This window comes from Equus asinus, chromosome 22 (assembly GCF_041296235.1).
Source record: "Equus asinus isolate D_3611 breed Donkey chromosome 22, EquAss-T2T_v2, whole genome shotgun sequence".
NCBI classification, from domain to species: domain Eukaryota; kingdom Metazoa; phylum Chordata; class Mammalia; order Perissodactyla; family Equidae; genus Equus; species Equus asinus.
This window is the reverse complement of record NC_091811.1, coordinates 40,943,807-40,956,126: the sequence shown is the minus strand read 5'-3', so window position 1 is coordinate 40,956,126 and position 12,320 is coordinate 40,943,807. Positions and strand designations below refer to the sequence as shown.

At 39.0% G+C, this 12,320-nt stretch overlaps 1 protein-coding gene across 1 annotated transcript in view; it reads left to right on the top strand.

Annotated features, from left to right (window-relative positions):
• The window catches only part of PKP2 (plakophilin 2), an 82,437-nt gene that overhangs the window by 54,518 nt on the left and 15,599 nt on the right, over positions 1 to 12,320 (top strand). Inside the window, exons 7-9 of the mRNA XM_014865993.3 lie at positions 7,724 to 7,841; positions 8,715 to 8,879; positions 9,804 to 9,977. Coding sequence (XP_014721479.2) covers positions 7,724 to 7,841; positions 8,715 to 8,879; positions 9,804 to 9,977 — 457 coding nt within the window. The remainder of the gene's footprint in view (positions 1 to 7,723; positions 7,842 to 8,714; positions 8,880 to 9,803; positions 9,978 to 12,320) is intronic.

Genomic DNA, 12,320 nt, shown 5'->3' with positions numbered 1-12,320 from the left:
AGTTAGATCATTAAGAAAATAATCAAATGATGGTAAAAATTTCCCTAGTTATCAAATAACTATTTTTCTTTTCTGTAAGAATGTAGATCCAAAAGCAGGACAGAACTTACTTTTTAAAAATCATAATGTAAATGCGGTTATTTACTTCTGGAAAATAATTTGGTATAAAACTAGGATGTTAGCTGAGACAGTATAAACAACACAGAAATCCGATAGAAGTATCCAGATAGTTCAACCTGGAGAGCGACTTTTTCAGAAATAAAGACAATTGAGTCATCAACTTCAACGTCAGTTATTTGGCTAATGATTTAAACTCTTCCATTTGATGTGTAAACGTAAGCAGTATGAAGTCCATATATAATAAAGTTGGCAACATTTCTAGTAATGTTACACTGTTAGTCATAACCGTATTTTATAAGGTGGGTAGGTGTTTGAGATATACAAACAAACGTGTGGTTTAATGAATTAAATTCTTTTGTAAATTTCTCTTTAAGGAAATTTAAAAGGTGTAAGTTGTATTTAAATGAGTGAATAAAATGTTGATTTTAAAAAATGATTGTTTTATAAGCTAAGTCTCAGGGGTGTTAGGTCATTATTTGAAACTCTCAACAATAATTAAGTTAGGAAAGCAAATGAACAAACAAAACAAATATGAATGAACATGCTTACCTGGTCACCCCTTTCTGGTTCCCTAAAACCAGTGGGGTTTTTTGTTTTGTTTTTTTTTTTTTGGTGAGGAAGACAGGCACTGAGCTAACATCTGTGCCAATCTTCCTCTATTTTGTATAGAAGCATGGCTTGATGAACAATGGTCCATACCCAGGATCCAAACCTGTGAACCCTAGGCTGCCGAAGTGGAACACACAAACTTAACCACTTCATCACCAGGCCAGCCCCAAACCCAATGTCTTTAAAAGTATGTGTCTTGAGGCCAGCCTGGTGGCATAGTGGTTAAGTTCACACGCTCCACTTTGGCAGCCCCAGGGTGCATGGATTCAGATCTTGGGCGCTGGACCACACACCACTCATCAAGCCATGTTGTGGCAGCATCCCACATACAAAATAGAGGAAGATTGGCACAGATGTTAGCTCAGGGCCAATCTTCCTCACCAAAACAAAAGAAAAAGTATGTGTCTCATTGGAATTGTCGCAGCAGCACAAGTACAGCCAAACCTTTGCAAAGACCCCTGCCCTTCAGACTAAGTTTTCCACTATCCTGTTCATGTCTTCAGCATGTTGGCCCAGATTAAAAATTGTGCTTCATAGAATTATATGACATTTCTGTTTCTGTTTGTCAAAGAAATTCTTTATTCTTACCAATCAGTCCGTACATAGTGACTGCATACTTTAGGCCCAGCCCAGGGATAATGGGTAAAGGAAATACATAAATAGGGATAATATGGAGGAAGAAGGGTCAGTGAAGGGAACAGAAAAATAATTTTTATTATCTCAAGAGGACTGTATTTGTTTCTCTTTCTGCATCAGTTTAGTTTATTAGTTGAGCTTTGAACAGAAAAAGAAATTCCTAAGAATATCTTTGTCAGAGACTTTTGACAACATCCTCATGTTTAGAAAAAAAAAAATCTGTGTATAGCTTAAATTGGAGGTAGTGTTTTGTTAACTTTATCTTATGACACTCAAAGTCTTTTTCAAAACACTTAATACTATCATCATAATCAGAACTATTATTAAATTTTTGAAATTATCCTTACCAAATCAAATGAGTGGGTTGAGATATTTGGATGAAGCCACAGATGACCTTGTTGCTATCCTGTGCTTAGAGTTCATGGTGTCTTGGAGGTGCAGACTGTCTGAGCATCATCTTCTACTCTAGGGCCTGAGCATCTTCATCAATCCTAGTCTGACATCCCAGACGTCTCTTTTAGGTTTCAAGAATGTCTACTCAAGTTCCAGTGGCTCCTGGACATATTTTTAAAATTAGTTTGCTGTTTATAATTGATTTCAAACAGAATTTGGCACCCTTCCTCGGACAGCCTGCTAAATCAAGAGGAAATGGCTGTTGCCTACCAACCTGATAATTATTGGCTCAATTGACTATTCAGAATACATTTGGAAAATGCAGGAAAGCAGAACTAAAGGATTTTTGAGGAGAGATTTTTCTCCTCCTCCACCTTCTAGTTTCTTGATGTGTAACAGAAGCTGACATATCTTTGTTCGGTTAATGTTCCTTGTTCTAGAAGGAACAAGAGGTGTAGGTTGTGGAGCTTTGTTCTGCCTCCCAATGCTGCTTCTGTTTGCAGACCGAACAGTTGACTTTGGCTGATGTTTGCGGATACCTTCGGGGACTGATGTTGACTTCAGAGTCACAGACAAGCCCTTCTCCGGGCGTGGAGTTTTTGTTCCTATGCCAGTTCAAGTGAGGCTCCCCTTTTGTTCTGTGCAACCACAAGCTGCCTCTGCCTCTTTCTGTGGGTTAGTCACAGACAAGGCCCAACTGTTTGATATGTATCAGCTGAGAGTTAAACAAAAACCTGGACCTAAATCTCAAATGACAAGAGGAAGAAGGATGCCTCCTTATCAGCCAGTGTCTTATCAAGTGCCTGTTGGGTCTTAGAATGGATTCTGACCAAGCGCTTAATTGACTGGCACCGCTCGGGGCCTTACTGCACAATTTATGGCACATTATTAGGAAGCTTATCATCGAGTTGGTGAACTCGAAGATGCAGCCACAATTTTTTAAAATCATTGAGATGATCACCATCTCAGTATGCTCATTAGACCTTTAAAACTGGTTCCATAGATGGTGGGTCTTGCATACAATGCACACATACATTGTGAGTTAGTAGGAAACGATAACTGTTATCAATAGAAATAGCCCCATATAAAAAAAGAAAAAAACTCTGCCTCTTAAAACTACTTGTTTTGTTGGTGAAGCGTCTTGAAAAGAGTCACTCCAACCCTATTATTATTATTATTTTTTTTAAACTGCAAAACGCTTTTTACTAAAAAACCCTCACTTCTGAGGAGAGCCCCACCCGGAGACACCCCAGAACGATCGCCTGTGATCGCTAATTGCTCCATCACACAGCACACGGGGCGCCCCCCACATGGGCTGAGGGCTCCAACCCTATTATTGTCTGTCTTTCTTATGTCCTGGTAACTGACTACAGCCTTGTACTTTAAACATTCCTTATCAGCTCATCATTTCCCCAGGACAGTTGACCATACACCATGCACATAGCTGGGATGTTCCTTGTTGTAATAAACTTCCTTTCAGTGCTGGCAAGCTAGCTGTATTTGACAGCACACCTGCACAGAGCCACACACAGACAACTTTTTATGGAAAGGCCAGTAAAAATCTGATTAAAAGCAGATAATTATGGGGGCCAACCTGGTGGTGCAGCAGTTAAGTTCACATATTCTGCTTTGGCGGCCCACGGTTCCCCAGTTCAGATCCCGGGTGTGGACCCACACACCACTTCTCAAGCCACACTGTGGCAGGCATCCCACATATAAAGTAGAGGAAGATGGGCACGGATGTTAGCTCAAGGCCTGTCTTCCTCAGCAAAAGGAGGAGGATTGGCGGTGGATGTTAGCTCAGCGCTAATTTTCCTCAAAAAAAAAAAGTGGCAGATAATTTTGGTTTTAAACAAAAAGAGTCACAGGTCAGGATTCTGAACAAGATTTTGGTGTACCTTAATTTCAGGAATTTTGTGAAAATTACAGATCATAATATTTGCAACATGCCTTCTGTAACGTCTAGCACACACGAAATTGCATCTGTTTTTATCATTTAACATTGTCCTTTTGCTAGTTTGCCATATGAATTTAAAGTTTAGCCACACTGTCATTAATCTTAACAAAGACATACCATTCTTCCTTTTAATTCTAGCAAGGCCCGGGGTGTTAGGTTTTCTTTTCTCCTTTTCACTGTGACACTCAGGAATGTGTGAGATAAGTGGTCCTGGGGAGAGTCATGAGTCACTGATTTGCTTTCAGATAAACACCTGACTCCTCCTAAATATGAAAAGTTTGTTTAGAGACATACAAAGGTCCAGATTCCATTTTTTCCCACCCCTTACAAGTCGTATTGCGAGAAAACTTCTTCTTAAAATCAAACACAGGCTACAGTTCAAGCTGGTATCCTCCCATTCCGGCCCAGTGGAGGTGAAGGCTCAAAAGCGGTCCTGCCTTTATGTGTCGGGTAGTTTATCTCCTCCTCCACTTGCCCATCTCCTGAGGCCCATGCCGCTAGTCGCCATCCCCCAGTCCAAGGACCTGGTTTTCGAATTTCAGTATACAACAGTATACAATTTTAATTTCCTGCAAGGTACCCACATATTTACTCAGACTTCTGCTAGATTGTACTAGGGGAAATTAACTCGTCGCTTAATCCAATTCAAACCATAGACACGAAATGAAACGTTTCCGATATATTCCTTGGTAACTCTGATAATCAATTTTTATTGAGTAACTGCTGTGTCTGTATGCTCATTCTCTTTTCAACAAGATAATTGTTTTGATATATTTCACTTACAGTTTCGAGATATTTTTCCATATTAAACCTCTATTGGGCTACATGTCGGAATCCATTATAGATAAATATTTTTCAGGATTCAGGAGGTACATTGTAAAAGGCTTAATTCTGCCTAAGATTAGCCATGTTAATTCTCTCACTCCCACAAACTTAAGTATTAGCTGTTGAAAAAAATACTGTAAGATGGCTATCTCATTTTCTAATAGCTATTGGTTGTTTTGAGAGTGATACCGTAACAAATTCCTTTCTGACTAGTGACCTCTATTCATGCCCTTCTATTCATGTTCTACTCATGGATGCTATCAAATAATCCACACTTATCATTCATATTTCTGGGTAGCTGAGTAAGGTAGGAACTATTTTTGATATGCATGAGCAAATACTGAAGCCGTGGGGTTCCTTCTATGCACTTTCTGTCAGCAAGGGTATCAGCTGCCAGAAACCCTGATAAGTCCCATTTCAAGCGAGTAGAGTCTGGATAATACCAAACTACAAGACAACAGTCAGTGCGTGTGAACTGGCAGTACTGCCAAGCTCAATTACCCTCCTCACCCAAAATAAACACCCTGAAGTTAAAAGGCTCAGTCATCCATCTGCAAGGTATGTAGTGGGCTTAGCTAGGGAGAAAGACAGACCTTTTGATTTGTCAAAGTTTTAAGCTACTGCCATTTCTCTGAGACCGAGGCTGAAAAAGTCAAAGGGAAGGTTTAAAACATATGATAACATTGTCTCCGAGTTGGGGGGGCATATGATATTTGCTAAACGAATGGCAGACTGAATGAATGTTGGATAAGGTTTGCGCTCCTCTGGAGCCGCCCCAGGCACGGAATAAAGAGCAGCTCTCCTGTCCTGGCTTTATCACTCCTTTGCTGCCACCAAGAATAGTAACTTAGACTCTTTGGACCTTAGTTTCTCCTTCTGTAAAATAAAGAGACTGGAAAAGAGCTTTTCAGTTTCTGTCAAGCTTCTTAAGATCCCGTGATCTTTTTAATTGGGGTAACACTGGTTTATAACATTATATAAATATCAGGTGTACGTCATTATATTTCAATTCCTGTGTAGATTACATCATGTGCATCACCCAAAGACTATTTATAACCCATCACCACACACATGTGCCTAAACACCCCTTTTCCCCTCCTCCCTCTTCCCTTCCCCTCTGGTAACCACCAATCCAATCTCTGTCTCTATGTGATTGTTTGTTGTTGTTTTTATCTTCTACTTATGGGAAAGATCATAGAGTATTTGACTTTCTGCCTCTGACTTATATCGCTTAGCATGACACCCTCAAGGTCCATCCATGTTGTTACAAATGGCCGGATGTCATCATTTCTAATGGCTGAGTGGTATTCCATTGTGTGTATATACCGCATCTCCTTTATCCATTCGTCCCTTGATGGGCACCTAGGTTGCTTCCAAGTCTTGGCTATTGTGAATAAGGCTGCAGTGAACATAGAGGTGCGTGTATCTTTACGCGTTTGTGTTTTCATGTTCTTTGGATAAATACCCAGCAGCAGAATAGCTGAGATGCCATGATCTTAAAGGGCTCAGAGAGTAGATAGAGAGGATCTTGGTTCAAATGATCATTGCTTGAGAAAAAACGATAGTAAAAGTGGTTTTATTTACAGTTTATGAGCCCATTCATTGTCTTTTTTTAATGGACAAAGTATCAAAGTCTTTAAGGTACAGTGAAAATTAAATAAGGAAGTGAATCTTTAATTAGAAACGTCAAAGGAGAACCAAAGTCACAGAAAGGATTTTGTTATAATCAAAAATTCGTTGTATCAATTCAGTAGCCATTAAGTTGTTAGTATAGCCTTAGTTTTATGTGGATTAGTCTTATCTCCTCAAGTATTATGTGGAATCATGAAATTGCATTTTTGTGGGTTAAAAACAGTCAAGTATCGTTGGTTTCAACTTAAAGATGTGATGGTCTCCCTGGGAGCAGGGTACACTGCTGTGTGCTCCTCTCTTGTTCCCTCTAGTTCTTGATGTAATGCTGGGCACATTTGTTCTTTCATAATATGTATTGAAAGCAGTATTTTGGGGCAGAAAGGCTTTTTGAAATCACTTAGTGCAATATATTATTTTAAAGATGAAGAAAGTGAGACCCCAAATTTCTCAGACTTGTAGTTCTTTTGATGTTCATTATGACAATGAGACATTCTAGACAAAAAGCCTTGAGTATACTTTGAGTATTCTACCCACCAGCAAAAGAAACTGGTCTAATCAATTTTTTAGGAATAGTTCTTAGCACTTAAAGTTAGCAAAAGGGGATAAGCGTTGTTCCCAAAATTCTATAAACCTGAAGGCATTGTTCTTTTTCTATTCTTGTTAACAGAGGTGTTAACATTTTTGGAAAAAACTATTTTAAATAGTTAATGCTGACAAGAAAAATCTAGTCTAAAGGAACATAGCAACAATAATATCAACATGATCTGAATTTGAAACATGATTCCCAAATATATTACTTTGCTGTATTTGATAAACTTCAATTCTCTATAAGGAAACAACCTCCTCTTGTAGATTTAGTTACTGTTTATAGAAAGGTGTCATGGCTTAGCCAAATTAGAAATAGACTAAGTGCAAAGATATTTATAGGTCATGCTGTTGACTTAGGTCTTACACACTGTGAAACTCTGCATTTCTGTGACATCTCTCTGCGATTTTAATTATAGGATCATCACATTTTAGAGTGTCTGGTTTAATATTTATCAATAATAGTTTATTCTGAAACCTACAAAACCCCAAAATGATATAGTCCAACATCTTGTCTTTACAAATGAGGAAACTGAGGCCCAGAGTATTTAAGTAATTTTAAGTTACTTGAGTTAAGACACGGAACAAATTGGTCCATCTAATATCTGCCATGTCCAATGTGCCATTTGTTCTTTTAGTTGCAATAATGTTTGCCTCATATCTACCCTTTCAAAAATGGGGTGAAGAGTAGGTAAATAATGCTATGACCTTGGTGCTTGGAGAGAAGTATACAGGAGACTTTCATTGATGTGATGACATGTTATATGAATATGTTTAGAAGTTGTTTCAGGTTTAATGGCCATCAGGCAATTGATGATTTATTGAACCCAGGATAAGTCTGTCACACTTTTACAAATTTCCCAGTTTTCCAAAACTTTGGAAGAAGTGCCAAGTAAAGCTTTGAAACAAAGGCCTATTGGATACGCCACCTGTGTCTTACGATTGCCTGTTTGTTTTTCCTGATAGAAACATGAGTTCAGCTGGCCCTGATGGGAGGAAGGTGATGAGAAGGTGTGATGGACTGATTGACTCACTGGTCCATTATGTCAGAGGAACCATTGCAGATTACCAGCCGGACGACAAGGTAATTCAAGAATTAAATAGTTCTTGAATTGAAGTAGTATTTTGTCTTACTCAGATTCTTCAGGGTATTTTTGAAGTAGCTATTTGCATTTAGCTTTATTCATTAACTCATTTGCTGAACTTATGATTTCCCCATAGAGGCTTAGAAATATGAAAGTCCATCTAGCCCCATTTTTCTACTTTCCAGACCCAAAGTTCCAACTATCTGTTTGACAACTCTATGTGGATCTTGGAAAGGAGCCCAAATGCTACATGTTCACAATGAACTTAAATTCGTCTCTTCCTTCATCCTCAAATTTGCTCCTTCTCTGTATAATCCTTATTAATAATTATCACCATCCTCCAAATGAAAACAGGAAGCTGAGTAATCTTGGACTGCCTCCCTTCCTTCAAATCCCATATCCACTGGGCAGCAAATCACATGCTTCTATCTCTTAAATGACCTGTGGTTTATCCACTCCTCCCTGATGTTACTGCTGTCCTTGTTTGTACATCTTTCATGCTGATTATTGCATTTGCCTCCCAATTGGTCCCTACAAACAATATCTCCTTCTGTTTCCCAACTTTCTACATGGCTGCTAAGTTATGCATCTAAAATAGAGAATCGTTCTTAACACACTCTTGAAAAAGTAAACTAGAAAGGCTCTCCAGTGTTTTAAAACATTCAGCCTTATGTCTTGGCATGGTGCTCATGGCCATTCATGATCTCGTCTTAGCCTTTCTAGCTATACTTCTTCCAGTCCCCCAGGCACCCCACAGTCCTAGCACACCCTCTTGCATCCAGTAAACCTTGTAAGATCCAAAGCGGAAGAAGTCACACCTGCAAAGGGATACCTCTATGTATGGGATCAATATTCATGTCCTCTTTTCTCAGGCCACAGAGAACTGTGTGTGCATTCTTCACAACCTCTCCTACCAGCTGGAGACAGAGCTCCCAGAGAGATACTCACAGGGTATCTATATTCAAAACCGGAATATCCAGACTGACAACAACAAAAGTATTGGGTGTTTTGGCAGTCGAAGCAGGAAAGTAAAAGAGGTATACTGGGAGATGTTTGAAAGAATAAGTATGTGTGTGTTTGTATTTCTGAGTACTCAGTATATATCAGGCACTATTTTAAGTTCTTTTAATCCTTATATCAACCTTACACGGTGTGTATTTTTAATATCCTCATTTACTAATGAAGAAACAGAGGTACGGAAAGGGTAATCAATTTTCTCAGAATAATTTAGCAAATTAGTGGACGGGATGGAATTCAGTCCCCAGCAATCTGACTCCAAATTCGCATTGTTAGTCACTAAACCATACTTCTTTATGCCCTATAGGTTAGGAAATAAGCTTAATGCAACATGGCCAATGGTGTATGAAGTGTTTTAACATTAAAAGCAGCACTGATATTCAGCTTTGGACATTCTAAAAACAAACTTTGGACATCCTAAAAACAAACCCCATGGGAAGGAATACTGTCCATACTGGCATTTCATGAAAACTAAAAGAATGTGCCCTCTCCTACTCCTCAGAGTGTCATGCTATTTGTGAACTTGGAGAACAACTGGTAAATTTAGAATCCTGATGTTGGCCCGGACAGCTTCACTAGACTCAGAGGGAAGAGGCCTGCTTTTCTTATCTTCAGAGTGATTGTGACTAATTTAGCTTTAAGTTTAACAGCAGCCTGAAAACTGTTCTGGAGCAGCCTATGCTTAATTCTCTGAATTCTCTCTCACTGTGAAATGCAAAGTTGGGAGGTATGTGGTGGTGTTAGGGAGAAATAATCATCAGGGGCTAAAAGTTAAGTGATTAGAAAACACATATTTACTTTTTCGTTTCTATTTCAAGGGTTTCTTATTATGCAAATTATTGGTCTCTCTAGACTGGACAGTATTTCTGGTCTGTGGGTTTGGATATGGAATATAGAAATCACTTGAAGGCATTAATTCTGGATTTCATTGTGTGTGTGGTTAGCAATACCAGGACATGCCAATGCCAGAGGAAAAGAGCAACCCCAAGGGTGTGGAGTGGTTGTGGCACTCCATCGTGATACGGATGTATTTGTCCTTGATCGCCAAGAGTGTCCGAAACTACACTCAGGAAGCATCCTTGGGAGCTCTCCAGAATCTCACGGCAGGAAGTGGACCAGTGAGTATCAGGCCTGCTTTCCTACTTTTTAAAATAATGACATTGTCTACATACTGCATTAGGTTCTGCAATGAGGCAGTGAGGTCAGAGCAAAAGTTTCTCCCTTTCATCAGGACAGCTCTCAGGAATTCCCAGAGAGTTCCAGCAGTCCAGAACTTTCAGCCTTGGGTTCTGCAAAGCCAAGTCAGACTGCAAGTAGATGACTCTGAGAGAGTTACGTGAATCAGAGCTCTTCCAGTTACAAGTCTCAGAATTCTACCTCAAAATGGTTTAAGCAAAAAAGAATTTCTTGGCTCGTATAACTAAGAAGTCCAGGGTAGGTCTACCTTCCATCATGGCAGGACGTAGGTGCCCCAGCAACTATAATTATGACTCCCCATCTCTGGACTCTATTTTCCTCTGTTGGTTGAGTTCTCAAAAGGCTCCCCTTATCTGGTAGCAAAGAGAGCCACCAAAGATTTCAGGGTTACATGTTACCCAACCCAAAGTCCCCACAAGAAACAACTATTTTCCCAGTAGCTCTATTAAGAACTCAGAGTGAGTCTCACTCGCCCATTTCTGAACCAGCACCTGTGGCTAGGAGACCATGATGTTCTGATTCCCAGGTCTGGGCATTGTGCCCACATGTGAATTTCAGGGGAGTGTGTTTGAGCAGGCAAGGGTCACCGCCACTTGTACCACATAGACTGAAATTGTAAAGGAGTAGTTCCCCCATGGAAAGTCAGTGTTATTGCAAAAAGGAAGAATGAATGCTGGGCAGGCCAAAACAACAGATGTCCACTGCAGTGTGGAGTTGGAAAAGACATCTATGCTTTTGTGTCCCAGAAACTCAACTACAAAATAAAGAGCTGCTTCTCTTTCTAGGTGCACTTGCTTATACCAGCAAAGTCAAAACATATAAAACAGTAAAAGCTTAGTCCCTCCCCCCTGTATTTTATACCTTGCTACATATTTAGCAATTCTATAAATATTTAATTATTTGAAAGGTAAGTTTATATTCTTTGACTTGATCGTAAAATGATTAGAAAAAACTCCCCCAAAATAGTTTATTGTGTGGACGGTCTCCAATTAGTCATCGTCATAGAGAAAAGCACTCTCTCTCTTTTTTTTTTTAAATTGCAGTAACATTGGTTTATAACATTATATAAATTTCAGGTGTACATCATCATATTGCGATTCCTGTGTAGGTTACATCACGTCCACCACCCAAAGACTGATTACCATCCACCACCACACACATGTGCCTAATCACCCCTTTCGCTCTCCTCCCTCCCCACTTCCCCTCTGGCAACCACCGACGCAATCTCTGTCTCTATTGATTGTTGTTGTTTTTAATGTCTACTTATGAGTGAGATCATATGATATTTGACTTTCTCCCTCTGACTTATTTCGCTTTGCTTAATACCCTCAAGGTCCATCGATGTTGTCACAAATGGCCGGATTTCATCATTTCTTATGGCTGAGTAGTATTCCATTGTGTATATATACATCTTTTTTATCCATCTATCCCTTGATGGGCACCTAGTTTGTTTCCAAGTCTTGGTTATTGTGAATATTGCTGCCGTGAACATAGGGGTGCAGGTATCTTTACACATTTGTGTTTTCACATTCTTTGGATAAATACCCAGCTGTATTTATCCAGAATAGCTGGATTGTATGGTAGTTCTAGTCTTAATTTTTTGAGAAATCTCCATACTGGAGAAAAACACTCTTGTAGGTAACAAAAATATTATTTACTCTTTACTTGAGAAATCATATTCATTCTTTAATGTGTTTACACAGAAGCTTGCTCTGTTTTGAATAAAATTGTGAAATGGTAAATCCAATGTTTCTCTTATCTTAGCACTATGGAAAACGACCAAACTCAAAAGGTACAAACTTCCAGATATAAAAGGAATATGTCCTGGGGATATAATTAGTGTACAGCATGGTAACTACAGTTAATAATACTGTATTGCATATTTGAAAGTTGCTAGGAGAGTAAATATGAAAAGTTCTCATCGCAAGAGAAAAAATTCTTCACGTATGGTGACAGATGTTAACTACACTTGTGATCATTTCACAATATATACAAATATTGAATTATTATTACATTGTATGCCTGAAATTAATATAATGTTGTATGTCAATTATACCTCAATTTAAAAAAAGAACTCCCCTCCCCCAAAAATACAACCAAACTTTAATCTCTTTGATTTCTTTCAAAGTGTACTTCTGCACAAAAAGAAAGAAATGGGGAACTACCAGGAGTCCTGAATGACACAAGGACATTAATTTATTATCTTACTTTCCCATTTTCTGATGCTAGGTTTCCCAAAACTACTTCATTCACTTTTCCAAACT